Source organism: Antechinus flavipes, chromosome 5, assembly GCF_016432865.1.
Source record: "Antechinus flavipes isolate AdamAnt ecotype Samford, QLD, Australia chromosome 5, AdamAnt_v2, whole genome shotgun sequence".
Lineage (NCBI taxonomy): Eukaryota > Metazoa > Chordata > Mammalia > Dasyuromorphia > Dasyuridae > Antechinus > Antechinus flavipes.
The window spans coordinates 236,842,451-236,857,269 of NC_067402.1; the positions used below are offsets into that span (position 1 = coordinate 236,842,451).

Below are 14,819 nucleotides of genomic sequence, written 5' to 3' on the forward strand. Positions count from 1 at the left end.
TAAAACTCAACATGTACAACACTAAAATCATTGTCTTTTCCTTCCCTGAGCTTCTCCTCTTCCCATGTTCTTTTGAAGGACACCACTATCTTCCTGTCACACATGCTCATAACCCATATGTCATCCTTCTCTCTATCTATTTTCCTGTCTGCCTGTCTATCTGCCTTTCTCTGTCTTTCCAATCAGTTTTCAATTTATTGTCTCTGCCTCAAGTTTTAGCTTATTCCCTTTTATCCTCTACTGTCATCAAAATGATTGTCTTTTTTTTTTTTTTTTTTGCTGAGGCAATTGGGGTTAAGTGACTTGCCCAGGGTCACACAACTAGAAAGTTTTAAGTAGGCCAGATTTGAACTCAGGTCCTCCTGACTTCAGGCCTGTTGCTCTATCCACTGCACCATCTAGCAGCCCCAAAGTGATTGTCCTAAAGTGAAGCCAATGTCTCCCTATTATCTCTAAGCTCAAATATTAAATTTTCTGACTTTTATGTCCTTTATAACATGATCTTTTCCTTCCTTTCCAGTCTTCTTATATTTTATTCTCAATCACTTCTGGTTGTTTAATTTTATGGTTGACACTACTCAAAGTGTCATCTTTGAAAATGACACTAGGCTCCCACATGATACTACCATCTTTTAAGACTAGATATTTTCACTGGTTTTTATATATATATATATATATATATATAATATATATATATATATATATATATACATATATATATATATATATATATATTCTCAGCTATAAAATCTTCCAAGAAGTCTTTTCCATTCACCTGTTATGCCAATGCTTTCCCTCTGAGATTTCCAATTCATTCTGTGTCAATGTTCTTTATACAGTAGGGGCCTCCACTTTCCTCCCATTCTATTATAATTTGGTTTCCTACTCAACACTCCTCTGAAATTGTTGTAATCAAAGTTATTAATGGTCTCTTAATTGCTAAATCCAGTAACCTTTCATCAATTATCATTTTCTTAGATGTTTCTGCAGACTTTGACACTGATGATTATTCTCTCTTCCTTGATATTCTCTTCTGTCTAGGTTTTTGGGATACCACTTTCTCCTCACCTCACCTCACTTCCTCACCACTCTCTCCTACCTATCTGACAACTTATTCTTTGTCTCCTTTACTAGAACCTTTACTTGGTGATCTCATTAACTTGAATAATTCAGTTGCCATCTTTATGATCAATCTCTGTATCTTGACCCAATCTCTTGATATCCAGTCTTGCTTCTCCAACTCTCAGAAACATCTCCAATTGCATGTCTAGTAGACATTTGAAACTCATTATGTCCAAAACAGAACTTTCCTCCAAACTCTCTCCTTCCCTACCTTGCACTATTGTGAAGGACAACACTATTCTCCTATTTACTCAGGTTTACAGTTTAGGAGTCATCATGGATTCCTTACTATCATTCAAGATATTGCCAAGACCTCCTGATTTCACCTGTACAACATCTCTCAAATATTCCCCTTTTTCTTCGCTTACCACCCTAATGCAATCATCACTTCACGTCTTTCTAAATCATCTAAAGTGCTCATTCTATTATAGCATATCGCTACTCAATAAACTTCATTGGCCTCCTTTTGCCTCCAGGAACAAATACAAAGTGCAGTTTGGCATTCAGAGCCAATCTAATCCCCATCTTCCTTCTCAGTCTACTTACATCATATTCTTCAATCTAGCTACCCTGGCTTCCTGGCTGCTCCACCCTATTTTTTGGCTCTGGGCATTTTCTTTGGCTGTTCCATCTTCTTGAAAAGTTTTTCCTCCTCTTCTCTGATTACTGACCTTCCTGGCATACATTAAGTCTTAATTAAATTTCACCTTTGAAGGTAGCCTTTCCTAATTTCTTTTAATTCTAATACTTTCTCTCTATTAACTATTTCTTAATTATTTTATATGTAAGAGCTGGTTTTGTATATATTTGTTGGCATTGCTTTTAGGAGAGTAATAAAGAAGTGGGACTCATGTGGGTGGTCAAATATGAAGTCTTGTCTTTTCACTCCTCTCCTAAGATCAAGGACTCAGGCTGATACTGAGATTCTCCACAGAGCTAGTCTGGACATTACATTTGGTGCCCATACTTGACCAAACACGTGAATCCTGCCTCTTCACTCCTTTTTTAAGATTAATCCTCCAGAGAGCTAGTCTGAACATTACACTTCAGAGCCTGGTAGTAGTAGATAGTGGATGCTTATTAAATGTTTATTGATTATATATCTAACATTTGCATGCTATCTCTCCTATTAGACTGTGATTTCACCAAAATAAGGGATTATTTTTCACATTGTTGTATCCTAGCACATAACACTGCTTTGTGAAGAGGAAATTCACTCTTTTAGGAGAAAACTATTGCTTTTCTTCAAGGGAAACTTAATTTCATGGTGCATGATACATGTTTAATGAATGTTCTTAGATTTGATACATTTACATTTAATGTATTTGCTTTATAAAAAAATTGGACAAATATTTGGGAAAATAGTTTGAAGGAAACTTCTTTTCTAGCTTCAACAATTAGTTATTTGGTGGGTATTAAAGTACTTGAAATGTGATTCATGCTGGAATCACAGATGGAACTTTATAACGTCTTTTACTATTTCACAAGAAAGCCCATTATGACAAAAATAGAATGTTTTCCACTAATTATTTTTTTGCTATCCTTTGTTGCGGGAAATCACTTTATTTCATCTAACCATTGAACCAGTCCTGAGTTTAGGGTAAATGACGACTTCTATTGCACGTTATTATTCTAATAGAATGAGCCATAAGTTTGCCTTGCTTAGGTTAGATAAGCAATATGATTTCTCTATTGACTGTTGTATCTGAAATATCTTTTGTTATTTTAGCACCTAATGTGGCTCCTTCAGATGTAGGAGGAGGAGGGGGAAGCAACCGTGAATTGACAATAACATGGGTGGTAAGTATTTGTGAAAAATGCAATGATTTGATAATCACCAACCCACATACCCACATGTAAATTTCAGTATTGCTTTACTTATTGAAATATCAAGGAGAAATATAATATATTCTATGGATAATATTAACAGTACCTTAAATTGTTGTGTGGTTTTAAATAAACATAGGTGAATTTAAAAATTATGGATATTTAAAATGAATTTTCTTATTCTCTATTCCTCTCTGCCTTAAAATGTCAAATTGATAAATCAATCACATCAAGTTGTTTTAGGCATGAGTTATAAAATAAGAATAACAATTACTTTTCCTATTAGTGCTTTGGAAATTGTAAGGCATTACATGAATGAGAGCTCTTTTGAAGGGTTTTTAACCCCCAAAATTGAATATCTGAACTGCTTTTTCGTAAAAAATAATCAGGAGGAAAAATAATCTGAAAGGACACATAAATCTTTTTCTTTGTCACAATATCAGAGAGTGGAAAAATATAGAGGAGAAAGAGAGTAGAGACTTGATCCATTATAAAGTGGATCTGAAATTTTTTTTTTTTATGAAGATGAAAGAATGGACCCTCTCATGAAGAGACAGATGCTTTTCTTCTAGGGAATCTTAATGTAAATACTCATGTATCATTACATATGAAAAATCATTTAATAAATATCTTGGGAAGAAATGGTGAGAAAATAATACTGAGGGGTATGAAAGCAGTCATTTTTTGACCTAAGATTAACAACAGAGAGAAGTTATTCTTTTCCTAGGAGATATATCTAATACAAGTTATATAAGCAAATAATGTTTTGCAAGCCTGATTATGTTACACAAACTGGCAAGTCACATCTTAATATTTTCAAGAGTGTGTTTTTTTTTTTTTTTTTTCTTTAAAATATAATGGTTCTCTCTAGGAGCAGGTTTCTCGGGGAGGTTTTCTGTAGGCAGCCTTAGTTTCAGTTAAAAGTAATAATCACCCAAATGCAACCAGGTGATAAAAGTTCAAATCTTTTATTGTCTCCAGTATAGCCCAGTTAGTTTTCTTAGAGGGCTCTCTCTCTCCTTGGTTTTAAGAGCTCTTGCAGATTTGTCCTTTGCTTCTCCTCTGCTTTCTTCAGCCTCCAGCCAGTACCAAGGTGAAAGCTGGAAATGAATCTGTCTTGCCTCCAAGAGAGAGCTTCTGGCTCTCAATCTCCCAGAGTGCTCCTCTCCGACCCTTGGCAATGTTCCAAAGTAACTCACTTGACTGGCTTCCTGAAGCTCTATTTATGCTCCTTCTATATTATGCTTGAGATTGGGATTGTGGGATACAAGAGTGGGATTATGGGGTTTCCTCCCAGAGTTCTCTCTGGCCCTAAGAGCTTCAAGGAAGGTATGAATTCACAAAGTTAAACTTTGTGAATCTCCCATACTTGTGAACTCCAATGGGTACTTAAATACTTCTTGCTTATATGAGCTCTCTAAAGAAGAAGGTACTAATGCTTGTGTTCAAGCATTGTTTCTATCAGTTGTACTTAGTACCTTGTTTCTTCTGGCCCATAACATCTCCTTGTAAGATCAGATTGATCAGTCATACTGAACCATGCTAAATTAGATAACTATTGTCTCTATCAACTCTAATGACTTAACACTTTGTAAGGATTCCAACATCTCCCCTTTTCTTTTGATTTAGAACATAGGTGGTCATGACCTCCCTGACTTCTCAAGGAGGTGAGAACCCCAAAAAGAAGGTGATCATACCTTCCCTGACTGCTCAAAAAAGGAGTGAAAACACCATAAAAAGAAGGTGGTCATGCCCTCCCTGACATCTCAGGAAGGGAGATGAAAACACCAAAGTCAAATCAGATTAGCGTGTTTCTGAAGGGGCTCACTTGAAACAGATACACATAAATCCATCAATATGGGAGGCATCACACATAATTACATAAAATACATAAGCATATAGCAATATAACACAGGCTAGTAGTAATATAATGAATAATATGAATCAACATGAGAATTTATACATGTCCATAAGTCCTAGAAATAGTCCAAAAGGAATCCATTGTCCATTTGTTCATTTGCCAGGAATCCAATAATTCCTGTAAGCTCTGAAGTACTGCAATAGTCTCATCAACAATTTTTCATCTCAAAAAATCCAATAATTCTTGCTGAAACAGTCTCATCTTGTTTTAGGGAATCCAATGATTGATGAAGATTTTAAAAATTCTTTTAACAGTCTCATTGTCAGCCATACTTTTTCAGTGTCAGATGTTTCTTAAATCTTCTCTTTTGTTTTGAGGTTTTTCTCTTTTTATGTTTCTCTCTGATGGACAAGGCGAATACAGCTCGTTGGCACCCATCTGATTCCTTCTGCCCTGTAGAGATACAAGCAAACTCTCTTCCCCAAGCAGTTAACCTATCTAATTCCCTTCTATTTACCACTTTGGGGATTTCTCCTCATCATCTGGTAATTACATTGGAGCTGTTTGCACTGGACACTGCCCTGTTGGGTTAAAAAACCTGTATTCTCCCCAATTGTAATCTTGATTGCTTTTCTGTTGGTTGATGACATCAGAGTCCTGAATTTCTAAAGACTCTCTGGGTGTAACCTCAGCTGCTATCTAGGCTCCACCTCTCATTTCTCTGCATCAATCTACATTCTGAGGCCCAGTGAAAGCCTCAGTTGCATTTTGGACATGGGGTTTTGGGTTTTATTCTCTCACCCTGTCCTCTCATTCTATCTCTGTATCTACATTGGGCTCTCAAATGTGCAACTTTTCCACACTGAAAACATCTATGAGTTTCTCTAGAATTCCTTTGCCAAGAAGGACGTTGTCTTTCCGTGTTCATCATAGTTTGAGTATAATAAGCTTTGTGCCCACTGTAGCACAGCACCTTATGATCTCCTCTAAAGGAGCATCTTTGTCTAGTCCCCATATAATTCTTTTGCAAACCTCATTGGCATTTTCCTTAGCCAAATATCTGGTCATTATTTCTGTTGCTGCATTGTCTCCAATGGTTTTTATTACAGCTGTTTGCAAACGTCCCACAAAATCTGCAGAAGGTTCATTGGGACCTTGCTCTATTTTTGTAAAAGCTTTACTTCCATCTTTCTGTCCAGGGAGAGAACTCCAAGCTTTTATTGCAGCCTTAGAAATTTGCTTATACAATGTTATGGGATAATAAATCTGTTCTGAACTCTCTGCATACTGACCTTCACCAGCTAGTTGGTCAAAAGCTATTTGTCCAATAGCTCCTGTTTGCCTATTGCGTTGGTCTTGAATCCTACATAATTCCTGAAACTCCGAAAGCCACAACAAATTTTGTCCCTGTTCTAGACATGTTCTAGCTATGGATTTCCAGTTATTCAGGGTTAGGATTTCATAAGACAAATTATCTAGTAATATCTTAACATAAGAGGATGTAGCACCATAAAGAGTGCAACCCTTTTTTGAATCTTTAATTTTTTCCAAATTAAAAGGAGTGTATTTCTCTCTTTTTGACCTGAAGAGTCAAGCTTTTCAATCACAGGATGACTTAACACTTTGTAAGGATTCCAACAAAGAGTAATCCAGAAAATGATGGTAAGACATCTTGGACAATAAAGTGAAGAATTTGGGGTCCTATATACCTTTTTTTCATGACTACTACTTCTAAAACTTAAGGGCTTTAAAAGAGGAAGACATCATTAAGAGAAAGTTTTATACTCTGAAAAATGATTTAGAATGGAGAAGTATTTGATGACTTACATCTAGGTGATGCATAAGCTAGTGTGCTTTGTCTCAGGAAGATACAGGAAGAGTCAGATCTGAATTCAAATTGAGCCTCAGACAGTTACTAGCTATATTTCCCTGAGCAAATCATTTAACTTTTGTCTGACTCAGTTAGCTCCACTGTAAAATGGGGACAATAATAGTATCTATTTCTCAGAATTGTTGAGAAGATAATATTTGTAAAGCCCTTAACAATGTCTGCCATATAGGCTTGTTTCCTTCCCTGTTTCTTACAATATAATGGAGAACTTTAATTTGAGAAAGTGAAAGAAAAGGAGAGAATGGTAGTGTAACAAGCCAGAGACTTTAGAGAGCTTCTTCAGTGTCAGTAGAGACTCTTGAGAAATTTATAGGAGAAAAATTCAAAATTTAAAACATTTTTTCCAAATGTCTCTTGTAGGATAATTGGAAAATAATGATAACTTTAAGATATGTTGTAACACATTGTAGCTTATGTCCTCAATTTCCTCATTAACTCTATAGATCCCCCAAAATTCTTAAGTCCAGGTGAAATATCTATACAAAATTTATGATGAGGTCACTGTACCTATTCTCAAGGTCCAGGATGACATCCATCTCTGGTCCTGCATCTTAATTGAATCTGGAACTTCTATATTACCAGATATTCTTTGTCTTCTGGAATATTTCTTGCTCCCCATTTCCATTCCTAGTTTTGCCTATCATCATTCAGTGACCTCTTCTCCTTTGAGGTTCACTCAGTCTGCATCAAATATTCAATCAGAATTGTGGTGGCTGTTGTCTGCCTGTCTCAAGGATACTCTTTTTTTTTTTTTTTTTTCTAAATGAGTTCATTACCCATCTTTCTCCCCTTCTCTATACCAGCCTTCATGTTGATACATATATTAATACTCCCTTAAAACCCTAATCAACTTACTAAACACCTATTTCTTCATCCCACATCAATCACACACAGTGGTTATGCCTTTTATTTTGCCATTACCCAGAATGCACCACTTCCATATTTAAGAACTTAGAAATTCCTTTATCTAATCATAATTTATTGTCATTCCCTCTTTCCTTATAGATATTTTTTTGGAGTTAAGTGACTTGCCCAGGGTCATACAGCTAGTGAGTGTTAAGTGTTTCCTTTTGTTTTATAATCCCAAATCCTCTTCTTCATCCATACCATAACTTCTATTCCTTTGACCCTATCAGTACTTTTCTGCACTAACTATATGATACTCCTTTCTCTGTATTGATTAATCAGTTCAGCTGAATACCAATATCTTCTTGTAAGTCCCTTTTCTCCTAATTACATCTATAACATTACTCTGTCTACTCTTAGGCTTGGATCAGTTTTATTTCTTCCCTTCCATACATGTACTAGAGTGAAACTAAAGAAGATTACAAAAGTGTACTGACTAGGTCCACTATGAATTTATGTTTCCTAAACTTATTCCTTGAAGACTGAAAGACAATCATTTTACATTTCCCTAACTCATTATATAGTGTCTTTTTCAAACCTTCCTCAGAACTCCTGTGATTCTCTCTCCTTCATCTTCTCAGCTGAGAAATTTTAAAAAAAATATATTTTACTGGGAGAAAAAATAGCTCTTTTCCTAGAGTTCCCTTTTCTCTGATCTGTCTCATCTTATGGTACCTATCATATGCCTTTACCATTACCTCTGTCTCTCACTAGTTGGCCTTTTCTGCAAAGGCAAATTTCTTTCTTTCTTTCTTTCTTTTTTTTTAAGCTTTTTATTTTCAAAATATATTCATAGATGTTTTTCAATATTCACCCTTGAAAAACTTTGTGTTCCAATTTTTTTTCTCCCTCCTTTCTCCCCACTCCTTCCCTTAGATGGCAAGTAATCCACTATATGTTAAATATGTGCAATTTTTCTACACATATTTCCACAATTATCATGCTAGACAAGAAAAATCAGATCAAAAAGCAAGCAAACCACAACAAAAGTGAAAATGCTATGTTGTGATCCACATTCAGTCACCACTGGATGCAGATGGTTCTTTTCATCAGAAATCCATTGGAACTGTTCTGAATCACTTCGCTGTTGAAAAGAGCCATGTCCATCAGTATTGATCATCATATAATCTTGTTGCTGTGTACAATGTTCAGTTGGTTCTTCTCTTGGTTCACTTAGTATCTGTTTATAGAAGTCTCTCCAGGTCTTTCTGAAATCATCCTGCTGATTATTTCTTACACAACAATAAAATTCTATAAGGTTCATATACCAAAACTTATTCAACCATTCTCCAACTGATGGGCATCCACTCAGTTTCCAGTTCTTTGCCACTACAAAAAGGGAAAGGCAAACTTTTTTGCACACATAAGTGATCTCTTTCAATTCTATCTTCTCCAGCTAATTGCTCTATACTCTCACTTATCTCCATTTTCATCTTACCCATTTTGACTTGTTATTCAATCAAAACTTCACTCTGCAAAATTACCAATGAGCTCATACTTTCTAACTCTACTGACATTTTATTAACCCCCATCTTTTTTTATCTCTCGATAGACTTTGACATTGTTCAATGCCCTCTTTTCCTCATTTTCACTTCTTTCTACGTTATTCTGTTCTAGTTTTCCTAGACTTTGTAGTCGTCTCCTGATTGATCCTGGAAAAAGCCTCTTACTATTCAGTTCATCTTCTATTCATCTTCTAAAAGGTCAGATCTAACCAGGTTACCCTTTTCTCCCCTCAAAATTGCGTGACTCCCTGTAGCTTCCAGGGAAACCTCTAATCATTAAAATAGATGGTTTTCTTTTAATTGGATGATTGGCCTACTTCATTATTTGATTTCCTTTTTCTCTGAGTCTTTTTATTTCTGGCAATATATGGAGCAGGTATAACAATATCTGGGGAGATAAGTGGAATGATGGATAGAGTGCCAGATCTAGAGTAAGGAAATCTCATCTTCTTGAATTCAAATTTGATTTCAGATACTTTATAGCTATGTGAACAAGTCACTTAACCCCCTCTGTTCAGTTTCTTTATCTATAAAATGATTGGAAAAGGAAAAGGTAAACCACTTTAATATCTTTGCCAGGAAAACCCTAAATGGGGTCACAAAAAGTTGAACATGATTGAAAAATAAATGAATGATAAAATTGTAGGGTCTCTTCTTTTAAAAATGTACAATTCATATCAATATTGTTGTTCCTTTAATGACTTTAAATTTTCTAGTAAATTCATTAAGATAGCTCAATTGGATTTCATCTTTTCTTCCTATTTAGCCTTTGTCACGGGAATATCACTATGGCAATAATTTTGGGTACATAGTGGCCTTCAAGCCATTTGGTGGAAAAGAGTGGAAAAAAGTAACAGTTACTAATCCAGACATTGGTCGGTATGTTCATAAAGATGAAACAATGTCTCCTTCCACTGAGTTTCAAGTAAAAGTGAAAGCCTTTAACAACAAAGGAGATGGACCATTCAGTCTTACAGCAGTCATTTATTCTGCACAAGATGGTAAGTAAAAAAAAAGACATTCCAAATTAATTATGCTTTATTTCTGATGCTAGTAGATAAATTCTATAGACAGACTTGTATGCTACTTCCTAATTGCTAGTAAGAACAACAATAATTTAGTGAATTATTAAAATTTTGGAGGTTAATTTATTCTAATTCTTTTCTTCTTTTGAGACAGCATTGAAGAACATCTGATTTGCAATCAGAGAACCAGGATTCATATCCTGTATATCAAGTCCTTTCACTTTTTTGGGTTCAATTTCCTTTTTTACCAAATGAGTATTAGAATAATATTCCTTACAGTTTTATCCGTTTATCGATATTAACCTCTGTGATATTATTAATTTTCTTGAGAAACTAGATTATAATATTGTTATTTTAATGGAATTGAGAGTATATTCCTTCTACTAGTACAATTTGCAGCTTCTTCATGACATTTTATTCATGTTTTTCCCATAATCCCCTATAGAGAAACTTCCTAATAGGCTGACCACCTATTTGGTCTCATTATAAAGCCAATACAATAAAAACGAAAGTTCTTCTTAAAGGGGAAGAGAGAGGGGAAAGAATTTGGAACTCAAACAAAATGTTAAAGTAATGTTAAAATGAAATAAAAACAAGTGTATATTAAGATATAAGTAGTCATATTAGATTTGTAAATGTAGCACTGAAAATTAAGAAATATATTTTATCAATTCTTCAGCACCTAGTGAAGCTCCTACAGATATAAGCATAAAAGTCCTATCTTCTTCTGAAATCTCTGTTTCTTGGAAACATGTTTTAGAAAAAACAGTGGAAGGCTATCAGGTGAGTTCAAATTTTATTAAAGTTAATTACATTCTTCTAAAATAAATTTTGTTATAGTCATTCATATAGTGTATTATTTTATTTCCTTTAACTTATCCAAACAATTGAATTTAGATAACAGTGTAGATTTGTGTGTGTATATGGCAGATATACCACCTATGTGTGTATATTCTTTACTTTGCTATGTTAATTGACATTTTCTTTTTGTTAATGATTAATTTAATGAATAAATAAAAAGTGACTGTAGAAAAGGCAAAAACATACTGTGTCTCATACAGAACCATAGAAATCTGGCACCTGGTGTAATGTAGCCTCCAAATCAACTTTTTAGGACAAATTTAGTTTGGTCATATGTCAAAGACTCTGCTAGCAAAACAGCAGGGTGAATATGAAGTAGAGATTACAGTAAAGAATACGACCTTTCCAATAAACTAGGATGGATGATTTAAATCAGAAACAGATTTATTAGGTAACTGGAGATATTTAAAGAAAAGAGACCTGAATTAAACCCATGTTCTGTAATGAACAAAACTGTTCTCTAACATAAATATTTCTAATATAAGGGTTATTAACATGGGATCCATGAGCTTGTTTTTTTCAAAAACATTTTAAATACTTTTACATTTAGAATTCCATCTACTTTATCACAAGTGTTTTAAAACATTATTTTGAGGAACCCATAGACTAAATCAGACTGCCCTAAAAAGGTTATATGCAATGAAAAAATTAAGAGCACCTTTTTTAATATATGTATTTTTATTGCCTTCTTATATGTAATCATTGTCCACAAAATAAATTAGTTTTTGTTTTATTGAAGAACATATTTCTGAAAGGATGATTTTGATGGCTTACTTTGAAGAAATCTATGGGGAAAAAATAAAAATACAATTGGAGCAGCTAAGTGGTAAAATGGATAGAGTGCCAAACCTGGAAACTGATTCAGGAAGTCTTATCTTCCTGAGTTCAAATTTGGTCTCAGAGATATAAGATTCAGGATAAGTCACTCAGTCCTGTTTACTTCAGTTTTCTCATCTATAAAATGAATTGGAAATGGAAACTACAAAGCACTTCAATATCTTTGCCCAGAAAACTTTAAGTGGAATCAAGAAGACATGACTGAAAAATGACTGAAATCCACAAAGAGTGGCTATAGTGGAAAAACAAGTGAGGGGCCTGCTTTTCTATCCTTACTTATAATTCCACTCAACATTTATTAGATACTGATTACTTGTAAGGTCTTATGCTTAGCACTGTTTCTGGAATATGTAATAAAAATGAAAAACAATCCGAGCTCTTTAAAAAACCAAACTTACATTTTATTATGTCAAAGTCAGAAATACCTTAGAAGTTTCTGTAATGGAGAATAGAAAATGAGAGCTGAAAATGACAAGGTTGATATTATTTTTTATTAGGAGTGTAATTTAAGTACTAATAGTGGAATAAATGACAAAGATGGCTGTGGGGACTCAAAAAATGAAAATGGAATAACAAACTAAAAACATTTGGTGAATATATCTAGGATATGAAGTATTTTCAAAACTTTAACTAATAGATTGTTTTCCTCTTTTTTTTTTTTTTTTGGTATGTTTATTTTCAAGCAACAAAAAAGGATAATATTTTATCTCTCTGGAATTCAATGTCCTCAACTGTAAAATGGATCTAAAGTTTTGAAATTTCATTTCATAGATATTATATGTGTTCTTTAAGAATATCTATAGAAAGATGGAGAGATGGAGTTGATCTTCTAAAATTCTAAAAATAAGGGAAAATGTAACTTCAAAAAATTTCAGTTAGAAAATAAAATACATACACAGTACATATGTAGATATATATGGGATGGATATGTCCTTTTAAAAAGTTTGATCACAACATTATCTCTCCTCATGGAAAGTCAAGGTCCTAGAAAAAAATATTTATGCTTATGGACATTACTTCTACTATCACTCATTTTTCAGCCCTTACCTCTGGCTTCTGATTTCACCACAAACTGAAACACTCATTTCTGGGTTTTCTTGGCACTGTTCATTGTTTGTCTGCCATTACTTCTCAAGAATCATTTCCTGAGTCATTATACATATCCCAAAATCTAATTGGGAGTATTCTCCAAGTCTCAGTTCTTGTCTCTTGCCCTATACCATCTCTCTGTCTTGTGTATTCATTAATCTTCTAGGCATAAGATTCCCAGAACTATACATATTACCTTAATTTCTCTACTGAGTTCCAGTCTCATTTCGTCATTCACATATTTGAACATTTCCACTTGTATGTTTCATTGGTATTTCAGATTTAACATACCAAAAAAAAATCCTTTCCATCAAATCTTCCTAATATCTCTGTTTCTGACTTCAACATGTTATTGACATTATGATTGTAATAATATGTATACTGTAGTACAGCTCAGGATCAAGGCACATATTTTTATTATGTGTCATTTGCCTTCTTATCTCCAATAAATTCTCCATGGGAGGAGGGAGGTCCTTTCAATTTCTCCAACATATCCAACATTTCTTGCTGTCATTATATAATCAATATACTTTTTTTCCAGTCATTTATCTTTCTAATGAAAGCTTTTATACTGTTTCTTCTGCATAATTCTTTAATTGTGACATGTTGGAGCAGCTAGCAGTGGTTAGAGCACCGGCTCTGAAGTCAGGAAGACCTGAGTTCAAATGTGACCTCAGACACTTAACACTTCCTAGCTATGTGACCCTAGGCAAATCACTTAACCACAATTACCTCAGCAAAAAAACCACAAAAAACCAAAAAACCAACTGTGATATGTTGTAGTCTCTTCATTATGACCATTTGTCCATCACGGTCATTTTGAATTACACAGGACAACATGGTGTTCCATAATTCATACATTACTAGAAGTGGATTACTCTTTTAACAAAGAGGGAACATTTTAAATGTAAAAATCTTTATTTATTTAATATTTTCTCCCAATTACAATTTTTTCTGTAATTGTAAAATTACAATTTTTTTACATTTGTTTTTTAAACTTTTGAGTTCTAGATTTTCTTCTTCTCTCTTTTCTCCTTTCCAGCTCCCATTAAGAAACCACATTACATAAAAATTATGTTGTGGAAGAAAACATAGATTATCCAAACTTAACTCCCCCAAAAAAGCAAAAAATAGTGAGAGAGAAAGAGAGAGAGACAGAGACAGAGACACAGAGACAGAGAGAGAGAATCAATCTGTATTCAGATATAATCAGTTTCTCCTCTGTGTATGAATGGAATTTTTCATCATAAGTCCTTCAGAGTAGCTGTGGATCATTGTACTGCTGAGAATAGCAAGTCATTTACAGCTGATCATTCCAGAACATTGCTGTTACTTTGTACACAGTACATTTCACTTTGCTTGAGTTTAAGGAGGACCTTTCAGATTTTCCTGAAAGCATCCTGTTCATTATTTCCTCTAGAACAACAACATTCCACAGTTTATCCAGCTATTCCTCAATTGATGGACATCCCCCTCAATTTCCTTTTTTTTGGTCATGAGAAGACAGCTGCTATAAATATTTTTGTTCATAAAATACTTTCTAAGGGACCATTTTTTAAAAAGGAGAATAGAGCCACTTAAAGAACTATATGATTTCTCCAAGTCAAACCAGATTATTCTATTTCTCAAACAATTATAACAAAGATAATTGTTCACATTCAGTGTTTGAGAGCTATGTATTTATTTGGAACACAAGATTTTGCAATGTTGAAGACTATGCGTAAAGATTTCTGCTTTATTATCAACCCAGGAGGAAAAAAAATAAGGGAAAAAATACATCTGTTGTTGAGAGTATGGGTAGATAATAAAGCAGAAATCTTTTGAGTGTGGGTTTTATTTGGAAATATCCTGGAGGTTGATGCAATTAGTATAATGTAATCTAGAAAAAAGGAATA

The 14,819-nt window shown here is 34.0% G+C and overlaps 1 protein-coding gene across 1 annotated transcript in view; it reads left to right on the forward strand.

Moving 5' to 3' along the window:
* The window catches only part of CNTN1 (contactin 1), a 250,874-nt gene that overhangs the window by 215,702 nt on the left and 20,353 nt on the right, over positions 1–14,819 (forward strand). Inside the window, exons 17-19 of the mRNA XM_052000864.1 lie at positions 2,852–2,922; positions 9,879–10,113; positions 10,817–10,920. Coding sequence (XP_051856824.1) covers positions 2,852–2,922; positions 9,879–10,113; positions 10,817–10,920 — 410 coding nt within the window. The remainder of the gene's footprint in view (positions 1–2,851; positions 2,923–9,878; positions 10,114–10,816; positions 10,921–14,819) is intronic.